The following is a 21,630-nucleotide window of genomic DNA, read 5'->3' on the forward strand; positions in this document are numbered from 1 at the left end:
GATCCCACAGACTCTCAACTGTGGAGTCGAGATAATTTTGCTGTTTGACACAACATCAAAAACACAAAAAGGCCGGTTTGAGAGCATTCTTTTGTTCTTGACTCTGAGTAATGACATCATTTAACTTTCTGTTTAACCACATCACAAACATTTAGAGTATTCTATACGTATTCTATTGTAATAACTGATAGAGTGCCCTCCCTTTGGATACCTGTGCACACCACACAACTACATTCCTGAATTACACAGCAAACAAAGCATTCCAATAAGATATAGTTCACACTTGAACATGCTTCACTTGCGTGGCAGTCAGTAGTCTGTTTAAACAGGTCTAGCGCACTCTAGCACACACTCTGCCTCTTTCTCCATCCCTCACGTCACCCCCCCTTCCCCCTCCTTCCTCCTCCCCTGCACTCGCTGCACAGCCTGATGACATCACGAACAGCCGGTATAAATCAGCCAGTAGGATTGCGCTGCAGCCTGTGCTGCTGACTACACCCTCCCTCCTCTCTTACTCTGCAGTCCCTCTCTCATTCACGCACACCCTCACACAGTCCCTCATTCCTTCACACCGCCGCAGACATGGCTGAAGCTTTCGTTGGCACGTGGAACCTCAAGACAAGCGATAAGTTTGATGACTACATGAAGGAGCTGGGTAAGTGTGTGTTCTGTGTGTTTACAGCATAAGATACGGTTGTGCCAGGGTGTGTGTGCGCATGCGTCTGTAACAGGAGAGGATGCTGGCAGATCTGCATGTGGGCACATGTGTAAAAAGGGGCTGAGGTAAGATAAAAGGCTAAACCGTTCATGCAGCTGGGTAAAGAAAGAAAGAGAGATAAGGTGAGACAATGAATGGGTAAATAAGGGAGGAACCAAAATGGAGAATGTAAAGATAGAAGGGTGGAAAGATGCTCATAGAAAGAGAAAGAAAGAAGGAAAAAGGGAAAAGATGGGAACCAGAGGGGGAGGAAAAAGAGGAAGATTGGTCGACCGCATGGCCTCAGTGCTGGAAAACGAGGGAGGGGCTGTCGTTGCAGGGAGAAAAAACCCAACCCCACTGTGAGAAACTGAATGGCAAACAACTGGCATTCACACACACACACACACACACACACACACACACACACACACACACACACACACACACACACACACACACACAGACAGACACTTGAGTGTAATGTGGGTGACCTTCGGTGAAAGCTGTTCATTGTCTGAGGCCGTGGGAGGAGATGAATATAAAGGAGCTAAAGGGACGAGAAAGTGCAGATAAAGTGGGCTTCAAAATATCACACGCACGCACGCACACACACAAACACACACACTCACTTACTCACAGTGGGGTGTATGTGTGTGATGTGGGCAGGTGCTCGGACTTTTACAACCGTGAAGAATGACACTAAACCCTTTGACTTTGCGAGGCTCTGTGTGTGTGTGTGTGTGTGTGTGTGTGTGTGTGTGAGAGAGAGAGAGAGAGAGAGAGAGAGTCATGACCCCAGAGCCATTTTAACATCGCCCTGTCTGCTCTGGTACCCATAGAAACCAGAGACCCTTCAACCTCTAACCCCAGTCCTCTTGATCAATGATGCGTCACACACAAACACACACATACACACACAAGTGACTTGTTGGTGCTCTGAATGTGGGGAAGGATCTATAGTAGCTCTAAGAGTTGAACCGGATTGTCAGCCTGGAAAAAAAAAAAAGAAATGATTCCTGCTTTGGTAGCAAATAAGGGTGTGAGTCACTTTTACCCAATGGAATGAACTCTCTTGAACCCTTACAAACACAACCTAAAAGGAAGAGTATTAATCATTTGGACACATACATGTCCAGACAGGCAGTCGGGTCAATTGGAGCCTGCAGTGTCTACAGAACATGCTGCATGTTTTGGCAGTCGACAAATAGAGATTAGAGAGTGTGTCAGCTTGAAGGAGACCTAAAGGGCAAATGCACAAGTACTGTTGTTAAACTCTGTAAAAATATGCCACTTTGTATTTGGTTATATTTACTTTACAAATGACAGCATTAAAAAAAAAAAAATATTATGATAATATCATTATGCTGAAATGTTTTGGACAGAACAGGGTTAACACCAACACTCTGAACTCCCACTCCGGGCATACACAGGTCAGCCGATAGAACTGTTAGCCACATGGCTAACTGAGCTAACTAGCTGATGGCAGATATGGTTAGCAGCCGTAAGAGGTTACTCCAGTGAAATGCTTCCCTCTACTTGTTTGGGATATATTCAACAGCTGGCCAATTCTCACATAGTGTACCTTTGACATTTGATTTAGTGCCATCAGCAGGTCGAAGTTTTCTCTTGTCAGATATATAGACATCTCTTTGGTGGATCGCTGCAAAATTTGGCACGGACATTCATTGTCCTGAGGGGAGAGGTTGACAATTTTTGGATCCAAGCAAAATATCTCAACAACTATAAGATGGGTTGCCATGAAATCTGATACAGCCATTCAAGTGTCATGAATTTGGTGATAACTTGTAATTAGTCCTGTATGTTGTTTCATGCCGCAGGAGCACTTTGTGTGTATGTAGCTTGCTGATGTAGGTATTTAGCCTGAAGCACATTTATGCTTGAACACAGCTGAGAGAAAGCATGGTCAGTTTGTGCAATCAATCTATTGATAGTGCTTTAAAACCACACAGAGCTGCTGTCTATATTCTCTATGAATCAAGGCAGCATTACTCTTTAACTTCCCCCAAGTGATTAATTACATTACCTATATGTCTTTGTTTTCTACAGGTGTGGGCTTCGCTACACGTAAGGTGGGCGGCATGACCAAGCCCACCACCCTCATCTCAGTTGAGGGCGACACGGTGACGCTGAAGACCCAGAGCACCATCAAGAACACAGAGATCTCCTTCAAGCTTGGAGAGGAATTTGACGAAACCACCGCTGATGACAGGAAGGTTAAGGTGAGAGGTTAGATGTCAGGTTGCTCATTGAGGACAATGCTACTCTTTGATGTAGAGGGTTAAATTGTCTCTCTGGTGGCTCAAAATGAACGTCACACCTAAAATATTAAGTATCCATAGTGAGTTCTAATTACAGTCTTTAGGATGATTAATGGCCAAACAAACAACTGTGGTAGGTCAAAGTTGGCATTAGCAATCTTGTTTTGAATGTGAACAGGGGTAGGCAGGTCAGATAAGTCAGGGCTGAGAGTTGAGCGTCAGACGCCATAAAATAAGACTTACGAATTTGGGCTTTTTCTAATTTGAAGGGTCAAAGGAATTAGCTGTGGCTTAGGTGTAAAGTGTAGTAGACGGTTTTTAAAGACCAAGTGTCAAATTGTCTCTCAGTATAATCAAAGCTCTTCAAGACTAATTTTGTGCAGATGTATCCAAAGTATCCAAAATTGAAAAGATTGTTTAATTTCAAATTAGGCCAGTCGATCATTATTAGCCTACTGATGCTTTAAAATGGAATATGTGTGTTTTTTCCAAGAGCTAACAATTTCTTCCTTTGACAAATAAAAAGGTATACTTACGCGAAGCAATAGACACCTCAATAATCAATTTTAAATGGTCGGTTTTGCTGCTAGAGCCTGATTTTGTCCAGTTTGTGCGGAGACTTTTGGTGGCTAATGCTAGCTAACGTTAGGACTAACTAAGATTGTTGAGTCATTTTATTGACTTTATAGCTCCTATCTGCTTGTGCTAGTGTTACACTACGTTTTAGCATTAATATTATAATTGTGACTTGTGATCGAAAAGGCTGTTGAACTGTCCCGCTAATGTTACATGTGCTAGCTAAGTAGCATTTTCCTGCTGTAGCTAGTCGATGCAGAGCTCATTTTAACCACTTTTCTATAGTAGATATCTCAATCTGTGGCAAGGCATCATAATTTTATAAGCAAGGGTGAATATTTAATTTTACTGTTTGGGGGTAACAATAGACATTTTCTCTTTGTGGCTCAAATGTAAACAGTAGCTGGCAAACATTAGCTATCAAAGATAAAGAAGATTCAACTGCGAGGCAACAGAGCTAACAAAAAGCAGGCAGAGGTCTTTTAAAACTAAAAACACATTGCTTGGCATTAATACCCTAGTTAGCACAAATGCTATCACTGCATGTCTTTATATCATTCAAAATCATACAGTTGTGTTTACAATGATATATTGAGGGGGACAAGTCATGCTTTTCACGCAAGTAAAGTAGACTTAGAAAGTAGAAAAGAATAGTAGAAATGTAATAAACTAATAAATGTTTTTTTTTCCTCCTGTTGTCTGCAGTCCATTGTAACAGTAGAGGATGGGAAGCTGGTGCACATACAGAGGTGGGACGGCAAAGAGACCAGTCTGGTCCGGGAAGTCAACGGCAACGCCCTCACACTGGTCAGCACTCACACAAAATGCATCCATTTATTATCTGTATGTGTGTGTATTGTCGGTTTTTTAAATATTTTTGTCTGTTTCTATCGCAGACGCTCAAACTCGGAGACGTCGTTAGCACACGTCTTTATGAGAGGGCAGAGTAACACCCGACACTGAAACCACCCTGCAGCATCTACCTGCATCAGCTAAAGCCCTGCATCCTAAAACTCCTAATACCACCTCAACCCAGGCCGAGCAAACCTCTCGACATCTCCTCATACTGTATGCTCAATATAAACATTAATGATGACTGTGACCTCCCCTTTCTGCCTGTCCCTCTCTTTATACTGTTGTTCCTTCTACTGTAAGAAACACTGAATAAATTCCGATGATTTGTTGTTTTTGTCTAAAGAAATTTGCAGGTCTGCACATTTTTTTTGTTTTTTTTAGAAAATGTGTTATGCATGGTGCCTATGATAAACTTGGACAAGTGTTTGAATTTACAAGTTTGCCTATTGAGACCTGAAAAAATTAAAATAAAAGTGTCTACACTGTTAGACAAAGTGGTAAAACAACTAAAATGCGTGTTTGTTTTTTTTTTGTTTTTTTTTTTGCTTTTGGTTGGTCAAGTTATAGGAATTTTACTCACAACAGTAAAAGTTTTCCCTTAACCTATTTGCGACGGGAGCGAAGCTGTTTCTCCCTTTGATGGATGTATTCATAGATAGCCAATGGTTTAAGCTTTCAAATGTTTTTTTATTTCATCTTTCTATCTGTTACAGAGCCTGAGAAATTACAATATTTGTAAACGTTGGCACTTTTTCAAAATTTTTCAGAAAACCTTCAGGTTTTAGAGAATCATTTATGGAAATGCCAAAGGTTTTGGGTTTTGTTTGTTTTTTAAAGATTTTTTGTGGCATAGACACCTTTATCAGCAGTAGACAGAGAGGGAGAGGTGACATGCAGCAAAGGACCTCTGGCCGAAATCGAACCGGGGTCGGCTGCGTTTTATGGCATGCGCTCTAACCACTCGACCACCTGCGCGTCCGGGTTTTGTTTTGTTTGTTTTTTTTCAGTCAGCCACAGACCTAAATGGGTTAAGGACATTCCGTCAGCGCAAATTTCACATTTCACAGTAAAAATTTGAGTTGCTGTTGTGAATTCAGAGTGCGATTGTCCTTAAAGTACTCCACTCCGAGTTGTTAATTGTGTCCCACTGAAAACAGCAAATCCAAAGAGTGTGACCACAGTTTCCATCACAGCTAGTTTTACAGACTCACAGGAAGGTTAATTATAGCTCCTGTTCCTCTGTGTGTGTGTGTGTGTGTGTGTGTAGACACGTGGATATGTCGCCTTTGCCCTGGCTTGGTGAGGGGAAAGATATGTCAAATTTGTTCTAGGTGTGCTGGAACTCTTATGTTTGTACAGTAGTTGTGCCCACAGGCTTTCTAATTTCAGATCATTCCGTCCCGTAGAACACTGATGTCATGTGCTAGTGACTGACTGCCAACTGGAGGCAGGGTGACAGGGTGAAAGGGCACAGAGTGATCAGGCCACCGTATGCCATCACCTCCCCAAATAACTCTGAACTTAAATGGCCACAAGAAAAGACAGTCATACACACTGCAAACATACTGATTATACATATAGCCTTTTTCCTCAGAAGACTAAGCCTTCATTTATTTATTTTTTTCCCATTAGAAATGCTAATACCAGTTTAACGATCTCAGCGGCGAGTTGAAACTTTGAATAATGTTGAGAAAAAAAATATTTGTATGTATTTTCATTTAACACACTGCATATTTTTCTAATTATTTCTCACATGTTATAGTCAGTTTTCTATTCATGCCTCCAGATTCACAGCGCTTTTATTCATCTTTGTACTTTTGTTTTTTACTTTTTATGGTATTATGATCTCCACATATTTGTGTAGACACAAAAAATGCAAGCAAGCAGAAAAGTTGAGCTACGTATACATAGCTCAAAATAATGGACAACTTTTTCAATAGCACTCCAAGTGGTATGAAAGAACAAACCTGACAAAACAACTGAGCAAGCGTGAAAATGTGTAATTCCAGGATTAGTGTGTCCTGTATGGACTCTTATGTGTAGTGACAGATTCAACACAGCTGTCTGTGTACGGTGAGAAAGAAGGGGGCAATCTGAATGTTGGAGGTGCAGAAATGTCATGACATTGTGGTGACCCTTTAATTGCTACGATATAACTCATGTAAAATCAGTTAGACGAATGAAATGGCACAATGTAGTGTAGAATTACTGTCAATGCATTTCTACAGTGCTTTTCCATTCTACTTACCACTCAAAGCACTTTACAACTATGAAGGGAATTAATTAAACATGAGGAGGTTTGGTTGGTTATTATATGCAAATCAAGCTGACATAATAAGTGGTTATTGTATTGTAAAGGCAGGCTGTTAGCAGGTAATACCAAGTTGTGTATGCTCATATTTTAATCGTCACCATGGTAAACCTAAATCATCTTTCTGCTGCTTGTGGTATGTTTTGTTGCTATGAAACATGGGACAACACAAAAAAGCAGCAAAAGAAGGCCGGTTGGGTCAATGACTCACAAGTGGCCCTAACGACACTCAGAGTTCACACGTGATCTTAACGACTCAGCGAAGACACACACACGCACACACACATAAACACGAGCCTGCGGCTTTCCCCTCATATTCTCTTCCAGTTAGAAGAAGCTTCTCAGATGAGAAGTGAAACATCTTCAAGAAACTGAAACAAATCCAGTCCAGACGCATATAATACAGTACAACTCTTAGAACTTTAGCTGTAGTTACTTTCCTACGGCCTGGTCACCCCATTTGATGAAATATACATATATGTATTAAATCTTTTTTGTCTTTGCACAAATAAAATGTAAAAATGAGCAAAAGTACACTATAAGCAGACCTCTTCATGCAACAAGGAGAAAAACAGGTGGTGGTGAGAGTTGTTGTTCAAAAAAAAAAAAAGGAACTGCTCTGTCCACTTGTGCAGCTTTGACCTCGCTGGACATGACCCAAGGGACCCAGCCTTACCTTCATGTTGTGTAACTCCCTCAGTCCTGGTCCGGACATATGGAAGCCTATTTCTGCCTTAAGAAAATAATTATGAAAAATTAGCCTTGATTAAATAAATATAGTCTCAGGGTAAGTCATAATTATGAGATAAATAAAGTCAAAACATCAAAACAACATCAAAAAAGTAGTAATTATTAGATTTGATTTAAAAAGGCAAAATAGAGATACATTTTGATTATCTCATCATTTCTATTCACTCACAATTATGAGTTATCTAATAATTGACTTATTTCATCTGTTTCATCTGTTTCAATTTCCATTTATGATTCATCTCATTCCTTCTACTTTTTTGAAACACTTTTAAAATCTTACAACTATTTCACATGTAATCATTTTGACTGTTCATCTCACAATTATGACTTACCATGGGAATATTTCTTTTTAATCAAGCTCTTTGCTTTTCTTTAACCGGCTTCCACAGAGACGCCATACCTCAACTTAATACGACCCTGGGATGGACCTGACCCAACCTGAGAATTCCTGATGTTTGTGTGTGTGTTTAAGTGTTTTGGTCCCCATGGACTTACTTTAAACAACATCACGAGGTCAAGGTCCAAGAACAAAGACATCAAGAAGCAGATTACAAGTAAAAATACCTTTAATGGAGCTAACAGTTGCCATGCAGGAAGAGGGTTGTGTGTACTGCGGGGAGTCCCCTGGAGCCAAGACACACAAATACACACATGTATGTACACACAGAATCACAATAAGCGGCAGACCACCTCAGGATGTCATCGTAGCTTGAGGTTCCTGTCATGCTCACTTGTGCTGCGTGACACGTCCTGTTTGTGTTTTTACTACTTCCTATGCGCATGTCAGTGTATCTTTGTCTGTGTATGTTATCTGAAGGATTATGTCAACCCCCCCCCAACAAGGCTCAGCTTTTCTGTCTTTATGTTTGCTTAATGGATTTCCCAGAGAAGAAAAAAAGATAGCTAGAAACAATATCTGGACAGGGATAGAAACTTGCTTCCCTATTGCTTACACATATCTGATTACACTGGATGTGTCAAGCGCTCCCTCTGTGGGGAGGAAATGGGGTTACTTTAGGACAAAGAGGGCATATCACCTGATTTTTGTTCCCTCTTGACTCATTTTGTTATTTCGTTTACTTGATAGGGAGGTCTTAATGTGCTTCCAAGACAAATAAAACTTTCCTTAACTTAAATGGACGACAGTTTCTATAATAAGCGTTTGTTATTAAAAAGACACACAGCTGGAAAGTCTGTCACTCCATCTGTCGCTACCCTCTTCCCCTTTTGCATCCGCCTGATAGCTGCAGTGTGTGTGACTGTAGACCGCGCCGCGCTCTCAGCTGTGTTTGTGTGATTTGTGCTTCTTGTGCTTCTTCTTCTTTTTGTCCTCTCTGTCGGCGGAGCGCCTTCTCTTGGATTTGCACTCGCTATTTCTGCTGCTGTCGCTGTCGCTGTCCGACTCCTTTCTCTCCCTCTTCCTTTTCTTCTTCATCTTCTTCTCCTGGAGGACGAACGCGCAAGGGGAGAATTTGGTTTTGTGTTGCAATAAAGAGAACTTGAATAATGACAATGCAGGAAGCAGACGGCAGTTTCAATAACCCAAGAACCCAATCACGAAACAACTGTTTTACATTACGTGGAACAAAACCAACCCCCTTCAGACGACACTTTTGACAGTTCCCATAAAGCGTCCTTGTATCTCTCAGTAAGCGACCACAGAAGCATTGTCATACAGAGACGTGTGGGTTGTTGCGTCGGATGATTCACAACCGAGAGACACAGGAAGAAAGGTGGAGGACAGCTGGAAAAAACACAAGAAGCGAGCGTCATGCAGGACCATCAACTGTCACATATTCACCTTCTTTTTCTTCTTCTTTTTGTCTGTGTCTTGCTGCGGCGCAACTGTGGAGGTCTGCTGCTGCGGCTGCTGTGGCTCCACATCGTCCTCTTCAGGCAAAAGAGCGTATTGCAAGCCCGGAGCAGAGAAACAGTCCTTTGTAAAGTGACCTGAAAGAGTGAATTTAAAGGTGATTTCAAACAAATTTCTAGGAGGAAGTTACAGGAAACGCTCAGTGTCGTTCCTTCAAGACATGACTGCTGTTTCTTTCATTTTGTTGGCGTACCTTTGCAGCCGCACTTTGAACATGTTGTGTTGAGTACAGCCTCCAGCGTGATCCTGTTGCCTGTATGATCCCTGAACTGCTTACGTCGCCTCGCATCCTGCCTACGATCACAAACAGATGATAATGACACACGTTTGTCGCTGCTTTCAGTGAGAATAGTGGTGTGGTTTATTCCTTCATGTGACCATACACATAGCTCCAGCAGGGAGTGTGCTCTTGGTATCAGTGTAGGGAAAATATTCAAATTCAGTCATCAGAATCAGATAGGAACTGATAAAAATTTGAATGGGCATCTCTATCATGCACCCATGCAGAGACATACACATATGAAAAAAATACAACTGAAGCACTTACTCTGCCATGACATTGTTTGGATCCATGTCCCGCCCCGTTCCCTGATTGACAGCTTTCATTGAGAAGGACAACTTCACCTTGTCCCCCCGAGTCTGAGGGAAAGCGGACAGAGTTGCAGTCATCCTGCTCACTCCACTGGCACAGCACAGCACAGCGTGTGTGTGTGTGTGTGTGTGTGTGTGTGTGTGTGTGTTGTTACCTCTCTCCCAATGACTTTGATCCACACCTGTTCCCCCACATCGACAATCTCTGAGGCTTTCTCAACTCGTGTAGCAGACATCTCGCTCACATGCACCAGGCCTGTATGTATCAGGGAAAAGTGTAAATATCAGTCTACAAAATAAATAATAACACTGAGCAAAAGGGGTCATGCTGCAGAAATATGTCTATGTTTCGCTGAAGATTCAATAAATACCTTCACTGTACCATGACTGAAGAGTAAAACATTCTGTTTTCTCATTAGAAATCTTCAAGACATACACATGAACTAAATGTAGGCCTCTGTGTCAAATCATTAACTCCCTTCATCAACTTAAGCCAGGTCTAACTTTGATTTAATAAAAACATTTTAATCCAAAATACTTTTGGTTGCAACAATGAAAAAATAATGTCATTATTTTTTATCAAGATTTGAACATCAAGATTCAGCTGCTCTCTTTATCTCAAGAACTTGGCTTAGTTCGCCCTCCAGTGGTGGAAATGAGCAGCAGGGGTTCAGTTGACATGAAGGCCAGGGATAAATGTGGCCCAACACTTTATCATAAAAAAAGACCCCAGTGTAAATTTAATTATGAGACATAATTAATCTGTTCCATATTTCAACAACCCTTACTACGCCCAACTGTACTCATTTACCCTACATGGTCATTATCATGGATTTCTTCATCAGGACGTTATAATGACTGAAAGAACTCAAAACTCAAACTGGGTTGAAACAGGCGTTAACATCTAAAAAAATGTCAACATATTAAAATCCTAGATTTGCACTTTATTATTTTCTCCGCCACATCATCGGTTATTTGCTGTGCCAAGGCCTGATATTGCAAGATGTGGGTTACCTTAAACTGATAGAACTGATAATCATCTTCATGGACTCAGAGAAGGAATTCTGTGGAAATGCTGAAATCCTGCTCAAGTAGTATTATGCATCTCAGGTGCCTTGCAGTCTCTTCTCCTGACTCTGGCTGAGACAGCACTGATATACACTGACACAGACACTCAGCACTGTTCTTTGGAAATGAAGGCTGCCTTTGCTTTCCTGCATCCTCTGCACTCACTCTGGATTACTTTTGGCTCTGGCCAAAATCCCATTTCTGACACAGTGGTTTTATCTGGCAGTGGATGCAGCATCTTTCTGTCAGTGCATGTTTCTTGATTTATATGTTTTCTAATAATTCAACTACTGTAGGTGTCACTACTTGCAGTTATTGCAAGCTTGAGATACTTACCTATAAGGTTGATCTGATTGTTTTGTGTCTTTTGTGTCTCTGCCAATCACTTCCTCACTCATTACTGCACTGTTTCATCACAAATTAGAATGAATCACTCACTTTCTATCTGTGACCGTTTTCCTAAAGTATACTTAAACTTTTGTTAATATTTCAAAAACAGTCTATATAGATGTCGAAGCTTTTTACCAACCTTCCTTCTTATATCCAGGCAGTCTGACAAAGGCTCCATAGGTCTGCACAGAGGTCACCTCGCCCTTGGCAATGCTGTACATTGGTGGCAGACCATCCAGTCCAGCGGGCTCTTCTGCCGGGCCATCACTGTCCGACATTGTCACAGTAGAGGTCGACCACAGATATCAATGAGTGGATCTAGAAGATTGCTAATGAATCATATGTCATTATTTGTAGTATCACAAATACACGAGTGTGTCCTTTTTTTGAGTCTGACATTCAAAGTTGTGTTTGTCCATCAGAATTCCTGTAGGTGAGCCCAACAATTAGTATTTACATGTATAGTGCCCTATATAGTTTGCATTTAACAAGATAACATAAACAGATTTATCAAAAATGTTGTTAATCTTGTTTAGAATACAATATTAATGAAGACAAGTGAAGACTGCTGAACTATTCCTTTCCAACTAGTCCATCTATCCAAATCAATAAGAGGAAAGGGAAAAGGTTTCATGAATCTGAAGCTGGGACTTATCAAGAGCGATAGCATTAAACATTTTGGTCTGTAAAGAAAGATAGATAGATAGAATTACTTTAATGATCCCAGACTGGGAAATTATTTGTATTAATATAGAAGTGTTATAGGGAAACTTAATATAGTTTTAAAGCTGATAACGGTAATTTTAGTGATATTTCTGGTTTAAAGAACTACTCAAATTTTTGAAAAATAAAAATAAAATCTCCAGCAAGATGTCTATAAATTGATTTAGAAGTTTTATTTATTAATCTTCCATGTTTGGTTATGCATGTATGTACATGTGGCAAATAAGAGATTACTAAGGAGGTGTATATAGAGAACTAATGAGTATAGTTTAGGATGAAAAATATCAAATGTGTAGGGGTTAGAGCAATTAAATCCCTCTTTGAAGCCAAACTCGTTCAATCTAATCTCTTCCAGAATATTTATCATTTATTTATCAATCTATTTATTCTTGCTCGCTACTGAGTTTTCTTAGATGTAAAATAAATCTGGTTCTAGTGACTTAAATTGAATTAGACTAGATTAGATTAGACTGATCTATAGCAGAGTAGAATAAACAGTCTGCAGTGTGCTGTCTGCTTTCACGGACGGGCTTTCTTTGAGTAGTAGCAGTGAGGCTAACGTGGCTATCTATATCAAACCAATGTCCGCTGCCGGCTAACATTATTAGCTCAATAATAATCAAATAAATAGCACACATGGCCCATGCGTTAAGTATAAATCACACTCTATAAAAGCATAGACAGTAGTTAGTATTGCATTAAATAGGAAAAAGAATAAAATTAAACGTTGTTATTACCTTCCGCTGCAAAGCTACTTCAGTTTCACATCCGGTGCAAACGAGTTTAACAACAAGCTGTGTAACCAATCATCGCAGTCGGTGCGAGCCTCGACCAATCACACGCGTCGTAGCCAGCGGAAGTACTCTTTCTCTTTTCTTCGTTGGTGCCCCGTTCCCTCGACGTCCCTCCAAGAAAGACGTCCATTCATTTTTGTACATTATAGCATTAAAGATTATCAGTTTTGCTGTGTTTTGCTAACTGAGCCGGGATGATTGAACCGAAGAAGAGAGCGGCGGACATGGCGGTGGTTCCAGCCGCCGTAAAGCGGCCGCGGACGGAGCTGGTGGCGGCGGCTCAGTCTCAGCAACTCGTGGCCATGGTGCGTAAAGTAACGTTACCGTAAACCAAATACTGTTTACTATGTGGTGCTGGTGGATAGAAAAGTGATTGTTAGGGGCGAGAAAAACATATCCACTGTCTTTAACGACAGCACATTAACCATGAGTGCTCCTAAGTGCGGTAACTGTACTAGAAATTGTGTTTAAACGGGACTAGGCTGCCAGTTGAACGGATATGCAGGAAAAAGAAAACAACTACATAGATTCAAAACCAGGAAACACTGACGAGTTGAATTTACAATCAGAAATGCATAGATAGGACAGGAAATGCACCGATATTTACACTTCAATATCAATCGTGGTCATTTTCTGGTGGAATTTCTTGTAGATTACAGTATTTAAGTCATATTCCTGCCTCAATGGTTTCGACGTGTAATACAGTTTGTAGTCCACTGTGAGGAACATCATCTGAATCATTGATTTACATAGACTGTTTGACGAGCGTATGATGTTGAAATACATCTATGTATTTGTGATGTATCAACACACGTTTTCATTATGTTCTACTGCTCAGTTTTTTGGATGCTCTGGTCTGATCTTCAAAAAAACTAAGTTCAGTGCCAGATTTCTCTGATTTTGAAAATGGCTTTTTATAGAATAGAATAGAACAAACCTGATGGCAGGAAAATTGTCTTCAGTCATACCCAGAAAGATACATACATAAACATGTCCATTTGATAAAATCACCTTATTAACAGAACAAGATCTCTCAAATTTACAACAGTCAGAAGACATTATTTTGACACATTACCTGAATAGAAATTAATTAATCTCTGTGGCCAATATTAATATTTTAAGAGCTGAAAATCAGCGTGTGCGTCCGCGCACATGTGAGCGGAAAAAAGAATCTCCCCTTGTGGGATTATAACAGTATATAAAAAGAAGAAACTGTTTCCATAACCTCAGACATATCATTAGTATTTTTGTGCAAAAACTATTTGTTACTCATTGGTATACAGTTACCATTACACATATGATAATATCCTGTGAATAATGTGCAGATGTTAGGCTTTGTGGATATTTAGTTTTGTTTGTGCGTCACTATTAAGTGTAAACACTTATAACAGTTATAGTTACAGACCCCCCCTTCACTCATATTTTCAGTGTAAGTTATTGGCTAAAAGAGACGAAACACTAACAGTAACTTTCTATAGATATTGCACTAAGATTGTTATCATGAATTTGCTAAGTTTGTATTGATCGCATAGTGAAAGTCTAACATTGTGACAGCCCTATTCACTTCATATCTAGTCAACAATTCACCCAACCAGACAGACAGCCACCATATTTGACTTTGCTGTGTCTCCCATAGGGTCCCCCACGCAGCTCCAGCCTGCAGGCTCCCATCATGCTGATGTCTGGCCATGAGGGTGAGGTCTACTGCTGCAAGTTTCACCCCAATGGCGCCACTCTGGCCTCCTCAGGATTTGACAGGCTCATATGTAAGTTATTAACAGTTAAACTGGTGGCAGTTCACACATCCATGTTAAAACGTATTCCTACTCCAAGATACTGTTGATAACTTGTTGTACTCGGTGTTTCTCCGCTGCAGTGATGTGGAATGTGTTCGGAGATTGTGAAAATTATGCCACTCTGAAGGGCCACAGTGGAGCGGTGATGGAGCTGCACTACAACACAGATGGCAGGTATGAACAAGGCTTTTTTTCTTGATCTAATCTAAACTACCACGTGACTGTTTTATTTCGATTTTTTCTAATCAGTGGAGGACAATACACGTTTCCCTTTTGTCAAAGCTAACTAGCTTGTTGAGAAAACAGCAAAGAGACCTGTCAGACTCAGGCTTATAAATTCATGTATTAATCCAGCAGGTTGATTAAAGTGTCTAGAAAGCAAACTATTAAACAACTGTGATCTGTTGCTGTCTGTTTTCAGCATGCTGTTTTCAGCAAGCACAGACAAGACCGTAGGTGTGTGGGACAGTGAAACGGGAGAGAGGATCAAGCGTCTGAAGGGGCACACCTCCTTCGTTAACACTTGCTACCCAGCCCGCCGAGGGCCTCAGCTCATCTGCACCGGTAGCGATGATGGGACTGTCAAGGTGAGATTTCCAGCTGCAGAGTAGTTTAATTTGAATATCGTATACACATACATTTGCTTATCTACAGTATTTAATCTGCTTTATGGGTGCTATTAAAATGATCAAATTATATTGTATTGGGGTACAAAAAAAGAAATATTGAGTTCTACCATATTAGTGTTCAAAAATCAAGGAAACTATATCCTGTGATATTACAATAAAACATTTGTTCAATCAAAAAAAATCTATAAAAATGCTTCTGTTTTGTAGCTTAAGCTGATAATGATATGAACTGGCTAATACCATAAACTGATACAGTGACACTGTGATATTTTCTCAGACAGTTTTCGCTGATGTTTTGGAAAGTGATTTTTCTGTTGTTACTATTTAATCTCAAATGTTTCCGTTCAGTCATAGGTCTGCTCTTATTCATGTTAACTTTCATGTTTTGTCTTTGTGTTTGTCACTGTGCTAGCTGTGGGACATTCGTAAGAAGGGGGCGATCCACACCTTCCAGAACACCTACCAGGTCCTGGCCGTGACATTCAATGACACCAGTGACCAGATCCTGTCTGGAGGCATCGACAACGACATCAAGGTACTGACAGGGCTCCAGCACACACAGAAAAACTTCAAAGTGATTTTTAAAATATCAAGGTTAGATCTGATGGATTCAAATCAAATGTTAAGACATGTAGGTATTGTGATTGGTTATCTCTCAAAACAAGGAATTTCTTTGCAACATTTTATGACAGCGACCTTTGGAGGGCTTCTTCTTAACAAAAAACACAGGTGGGAAATGATGAACATGGAAAGCCTGCTGTCTTCACCATCAGCGTATAAATGTGTCGATCTAAATATGAAAATTCTAACATCCAATCCATTGCTGTACAAACCAAAATACTCCATTATCATAACACATAGGCTACTCTGCATTCCAATTTGCTATACTATACTAAATACTGTGAATAATAAGACTATATACACTATACACTTCATACCCTATTTTTACCTTTTACTTGTAGATATGACCAAGGAGGACAATTGCAGATAATAATTGCATCCATCCTTGTAATACACTCATGGTGTATGAAATGAAATGAAATGAAATCAATCTTTATTTATATGGTGCTTTTCATACAAAAAAGTATCTCAAAGTGCCTTACAAAGATTTACAAACAACAACAGAAAGAGAGAAACAGCAAATAAAATCAAGAGAAGAAAATTAAAAGAACCCAGCCCTCCCACCCCCACAGACATGCACAGAGACATACACAAATACATACACACGCATACACATGCACGCAGACACACACACACTCAGACCCACACATATACTAGCTGTCACTAAAGAGACATAGCAATTTACTTCAGAAAAATATATTTAAAAATGAATGAAAATTGACTGGGGACAATCTGATTGCACAGGCTACAAGCATGAACTGCACAGGAATGTTGCACAGTGTAAATATGTAATATGTATAAATATGAATATCAGGAGCATGTATACCCAACCAGTGTTTTTTTTTTTTCCTCTAACTGGACAACAAAATCTAATCAAATGTAACTTTTACTCTCCAAAGAACAACTTGTAATTGGTCAAAAAATGGGCCGAAGCAGCACTAAAATACATACCAGAAAAGAAACAATACCAGGAGAAGTCCCAGGGTGTTGTGTTGCGAATGTTCTCATCTGTGACTGCTAGTTTTAACCTCATTGCCCACCCTCACTGACTCAAACACCAACAATGTACCACAGTTATTACCATAGAGTTTTTCTTTAATGAAAAACCACAACAATAAGATTTAATTAGGTAATTGCAAACAGTGCCTTTTAGCTTTTGTTACAGACTACAAGAATTGCTGCAGATATTAAATGCTGTTGTGATAGCGGCAGGAACAAAGCACGACTCGCACATCTGGTGAGGGTGAGTTCAGTCATTTAGGATGCCGTGTGTCGCATTGAAAATGATTTCATCATAAACCCACATATTAATATCTGTTTTTGCTGTGACATATTATTTGGGTATGAGCAAAACGAGGCGCTTGAACACAGTATTCAGCTCGTTGTCGTAGTGCTGGTAAACTGCCTCCCTCAGGTGCTGCTAAATCCCATAAACTGGTGAATTTGCTGCTACATCCTCCTCACTCTTGCATCTTTCATAATGATGCTGAAGATTTACACTGCTGCTTTGTCCTCATTCTGCCTCTTCCACAAACCTGCTGCGGGATCCTTTGGGATTTTGTAGTCGTTGTCTGTTCTCGAAGTGCGCTCGAAGAACATCAGATTTGTACTTTTTTCGTTTTATCTCCTGGACTCCGATCATGACAATCGGTTCTTGAGCCTGTGGGTGTTGCTATTTTCTCTTCATATATCGACCAGTTATGCTGTACGTCCTTTTGTACATCCCGCGGTTAAAAGCTGTGTGTTTGTGTTGTGTAGGTGTGGGACCTGAGGCAGAACAAGCTGATCTACAACATGCACGGCCACGGTGACTCTGTAACTGGACTCAGCCTGAGCTCTGAGGGATCATACCTTCTCTCAAACTCCATGGACAACACAGGTGGGGTGTTTATGTGAATGAAAGTATGAGAAATGACTCTTCTCGAGTCATAATGCTGTTTCTTCTTTCTCTATGTTTTTTTTTTTTAAATATCTGTGTGCCTCTGTAGTGCGTATTTGGGACGTGCGACCATTTGCACCCAAGGAGAGATGTGTGAAGATTTTCCAGGGCAACGTTCACAACTTTGAAAAGGTAACAAAAATAACTCTCTGGCCCTCTTTGTAGTCAAGGGCATATGAAGACTACTTGACCTTACAGCACTGATACCACTTCTCACTGCAGAAACCACCCAGCATGAAGGATTATATATATTTGGGTGAAAAAAAATACATCGCAATACAAGGCTGGGTTCAAACCTGATTTTCCAGTTCAAATGCGGTAGATTTCCACATGGCGATTGAAGGTCCCCTAATGTGATATCCCTAAATATCGATATGGGATCAAAAGAGGACATCAGCTCCAATGAAAGGAACCTATTATGTTTCCCACCCCACAGAGTCTTGGACCATGAGTTTGCAGCTGTCTCACAGATACTCTTTCCCTAAAAAAGCAATCCCCCCCCCCCCCCCCCCCAACATCCTGTGAACCGATGCAGCCTGTAACTTTGTGCGCAAGTGACTTGCAGCTGCAGTCCTGCTGGCGGCATTTACGCTTGTTGTCAACCCGCGGTTGCACAACATCGCCTTTCACCGCCTCCTGCCTCTCCCATCACTCTCTCTCTCTGCTGTCCTTTCTAATCAGGACGTTCCTCTTTCCTCCTATTACTGTAACAGTAGCTCTCGTGTAGAAAGGCTGTGTCATGTTGCTAATGCAGTTTTTCTAACATCTGTTCCCGTCTGCCAGAATCTGCTGAGGTGCTCCTGGTCGACTGACGGCAGTAAGATAGCTGCAGGCTCAGCCGACAGGTGAGAAGCAACGACAAACACACACACACACACACACACAAACACACACACACTAGATTTACAAGCTCCTGCACACACATCAGCTCAAGGTATATCATTTTAGCATTCTGTCGTTGTAAAATATCTTTATCTTTAACTTCTAATGTGAGAAAAGACATAATCATTCACATCCTGTTATCTGACGTGCCTTTTTTTCTTTCCTTTTCTTTTTTCTAAAAATGGAAGAAAATGAAAATGAAAATGAAACGCATACCTCAGCCAAGGCCCGACCGCCCCCTTAAATTCAATCAAGCCTAATCCAATATCAGACTTGATAGCCCGGTATTTTAAACCACCCATCACTGCTTAACCTTAATTCAAGCTCACCAGATCTGTGACAGCCAACCACGAGGACAACAAAATAAGGCAGATGAAATCATAAGATTAACGGGTTGATAAAAAGAAAGAAATTGGTACCTTCCGAATCTCCATTATCTCAGCTGAACATTGGTGGTAGTTGTAGGTTTTTTTTTTTTTATCCCTATTTGTTACCGTATAGCAGCTGAAAGAAGCCTACCCACTATGACGACAGATTTGAATCTGCTAGAACCAGAGTTTTATTAGGATCTGCATCAGCCTATACTCATCCATATATAGTCGCTACTTCTACCGCTCTATGCCTCTGCATGAGAGCACTTGCATCTTCTTGGCCCCAAATAGTTCTGTATTCAGTGTCCATCTTTCTAAACCGGTATCCTCCTTCAATTGATTTTCTATCTTAATCCACCAACAACAGCATAACTTGAAATAAACACACCACACAAAACGTATCATAACGGCAATCCTTCAGTCTCAAATGTCTCAGCTTTGCATCGTCTCACATCGGGAGAGTCATTCAAGTTGTTTGCTTCATCTCCGTTTATAGATTTGTGTATATCTGGGACACGACATCACGCAGGATCCTGTACAAGCTGCCAGGCCACGCTGGCTCTGTCAACGAAGTGGCCTTCCACCCAGAGGAGCCTATAGGTGAGTCCAGCACCCGCTCTAGCAACGCACACCGACATATTGTGGGCATCACCCAACACTTTTATGTTCTGTGTGTTGAATTTCATTTGATCACTGGTTAGTTCACCTCTGACTAAAATAAATTAGACTTTAATCATCTTTGTCTCTTTGTCTCTCTCTACACAGTGCTGTCTGGTGCCAGCGATAAACGGCTCTACATGGGGGAAATTCAGTAGAGTGTGTGTGTATGAACCTGTGTGTGTGTGTGTGTGTGTGTGTGTGTGTGTGCGCGCGTGCGTGTGTGTGCGTGAGGGTCCTGCTTTAGAAGTGGATGGGTGGTGTTCGACAGTGGGTTAGGAGTCTCTGTAATTTCATGTGCTTCAGCTCGTCACAGAACAACCTCAGGACGTTTGTTTGAAGTTTATTATTACGCTCAGTCACAACAGCCTCCACAATGAGTTTTTTTTTAGTCTAATTTCTTTTTAATAAACTTCTGTATTCTGTAAAAAAAAAAAAAAAAAAAAAGAGTGTCTTTGTCTTTTCTGTGTTTAGTTTTTCATGCACCCCGCGGCTGGTTTTAACCACCAAACATTAGTTATAATCTGCAAATTTTTTTATGATCTGCTCATTCTAGGGATGCAAAATTTAAGCAGTTTCTTTAATTGATAGTTGGTTGCCTTAACAATTAATCATTCATGAATTATGACAGGTTAGACCTTCCCATTATAAAACTGTTTTAACCACTGACATGATTTATATGTAATGTAAAATCAGAGTAGGCTTCTTTAGGAGTTATGAGAACAGATAAGGTTAACACCAAGTTACCCATTATAAACTAAAAAAAACCAAATGATGACTTCATTTTAATTGCGGAGCGCACGTCTGTTGCTAATCAACAACTGTCCCAACGAAACCAGCCCCCACTGGAACCTTTAAATGGCTAAAATGTAATAATATCAGTTTGTTACTTTGTTACTGTTCATGTGATTAAGTACATTTTCTCACACCATTATCTTGTGTTTTATATATTTTATATATTTGATGTATATTTTTGATGTATCCATCCACCCAATTGTCGGCTTAAACATTTTAAATCGGTTAAATTCTTAATGCTGATGAATCCATTAAACATTTACATTCATACCTCGTGCACAGAAAAAAACATGTATTTGGTATTTTAAAATTTTATAGAAAAGTCAATTTATTTTAATGTGGTGTTGCTCTGAAAGTTAGGGTTCACAAGGAGTATAAACTAAACAGTTCTAACTAAGGAGAGTACACATTAGCAGGGTCGTATGAAGAAAAAGCTGATCTTGATATGAATTCTGGGGCAATATGTGTAAGTAAGAAAAATAAACTTCTGTGCAGGGTTGAATGTTTTAAACGTGGACAGGAAGTCCAGATCTGCATCAACACCTTTACTGAGGATTGAAATGAGCGAAACGGAAAGCCTTACAAAATTGTCAGGGAAAAGTGAAACTAATTTTAATCTCTCTGGGTTGTAAAGGAAAATTAGGTGGAACAAGATATAATTTCAATATGATCTTGTGTTTCTTATAACCTTGTGTTCAGTAAATGCACTTCATTCAAATACGTCTCAAAATGTAGATGTTTATCTAGATGTTTTTATCTGCCTCACTCCAAAAATAATTTACATTCGTCTTAAATGTTTACACTGAATGAGACCGGATCGATGTTAAGAATAAGTGCTTCACTCTTTAAACTCTGCATTTTATTTCTATTCATTAATTGCTTTTAAAAACTGTAAAGGAGCTTTATTACTGTGTCTTCCCTTGCATGTTGCCTCTGTGAGTGCAGGACTTGTGCTTTTTCAGCCCCTGGATTAGTCCATCTGTGGTGATAAAAATAATCGGGTCAGTTTAATTAGCAGCACATACAGTTA

At 40.2% G+C, this 21,630-nt stretch overlaps 3 protein-coding genes across 3 annotated transcripts; 2 read left to right on the forward strand and 1 right to left on the reverse strand.

Annotated features, from left to right (window-relative positions):
• Positions 1-441: 441 nt before the first annotated feature.
• LOC115579430 (fatty acid-binding protein, heart) lies at positions 442-4,920 on the forward strand. Its single transcript, XM_030412963.1, has 4 exons — positions 442-655; positions 2,768-2,940; positions 4,261-4,362; positions 4,452-4,920. Exons 1-4 carry the CDS (start codon positions 583-585, stop codon positions 4,503-4,505), a joined length of 402 nt encoding a protein of 133 aa, XP_030268823.1. The 5' UTR covers positions 442-582; the 3' UTR covers positions 4,506-4,920.
• Positions 4,921-8,019: 3,099 nt separating this feature from the next.
• Positions 8,020-12,973, reverse strand: zcchc17 (zinc finger, CCHC domain containing 17). Its single transcript, XM_030411917.1, has 7 exons — positions 12,854-12,973; positions 11,533-11,722; positions 10,091-10,191; positions 9,892-9,983; positions 9,538-9,638; positions 9,273-9,421; positions 8,020-8,915 (listed from the first exon to the last, which is right to left on the reverse strand). The coding sequence occupies exons 2-7, from the start codon at positions 11,669-11,671 to the stop codon at positions 8,751-8,753; spliced, it is 747 nt and encodes a 248-aa protein (XP_030267777.1). The 5' UTR covers positions 11,672-11,722; positions 12,854-12,973; the 3' UTR covers positions 8,020-8,750.
• Positions 12,974-12,976: 3 nt separating this feature from the next.
• Positions 12,977-20,246, forward strand: LOC115578762 (U5 small nuclear ribonucleoprotein 40 kDa protein). Its single transcript, XM_030411916.1, has 10 exons — positions 12,977-13,215; positions 14,547-14,676; positions 14,787-14,880; positions 15,128-15,293; positions 15,748-15,870; positions 17,715-17,835; positions 17,945-18,027; positions 18,679-18,740; positions 19,645-19,748; positions 19,914-20,246. Exons 1-10 carry the CDS (start codon positions 13,105-13,107, stop codon positions 19,961-19,963), a joined length of 1,044 nt encoding a protein of 347 aa, XP_030267776.1. The 5' UTR covers positions 12,977-13,104; the 3' UTR covers positions 19,964-20,246.
• The last annotated feature ends 1,384 nt before the right edge of the window (positions 20,247-21,630 follow it).

This window comes from Sparus aurata, chromosome 3 (assembly GCF_900880675.1).
Source record: "Sparus aurata chromosome 3, fSpaAur1.1, whole genome shotgun sequence".
Lineage (NCBI taxonomy): Eukaryota > Metazoa > Chordata > Actinopteri > Spariformes > Sparidae > Sparus > Sparus aurata.

Bases quoted from the DNA above. Each gene is read 5' to 3' on its own strand.
- LOC115578762 (XM_030411916.1), top strand. From the start codon at position 13,105: ATGATTGAACCGAAGAAGAGAGCGGCGGACATGGCGGTGGTTCCAGCC. The intron at 14,881-15,127 runs GTATGAACAAGG...GTCTGTTTTCAG, and splicing joins CACTACAACACAGATGGCAG to CATGCTGTTTTCAGCAAGCA. The intron at 17,836-17,944 runs GTGGGGTGTTTA...GTGCCTCTGTAG, and splicing joins AAACTCCATGGACAACACAG to TGCGTATTTGGGACGTGCGA.
- LOC115579430 (XM_030412963.1), top strand. From the start codon at position 583: ATGGCTGAAGCTTTCGTTGGCACGTGGAACCTCAAGACAAGCGATAAG. The intron at 656-2,767 runs GTAAGTGTGTGT...TGTTTTCTACAG, and splicing joins TGACTACATGAAGGAGCTGG to GTGTGGGCTTCGCTACACGT. The intron at 2,941-4,260 runs GTGAGAGGTTAG...TGTTGTCTGCAG, and splicing joins CTGATGACAGGAAGGTTAAG to TCCATTGTAACAGTAGAGGA.
- zcchc17 (XM_030411917.1), bottom strand. From the start codon at position 11,671: ATGTCGGACAGTGATGGCCCGGCAGAAGAGCCCGCTGGACTGGATGGT. The intron at 9,422-9,537 runs GTACGCCAACAA...TCACTCTTTCAG, and splicing joins TTCAAAGTGCGGCTGCAAAG to GTCACTTTACAAAGGACTGT. The intron at 8,916-9,272 runs GTGAATATGTGA...TTCGTCCTCCAG, and splicing joins AAAAGAAGAAGAAAAAGAAG to GAGAAGAAGATGAAGAAGAA.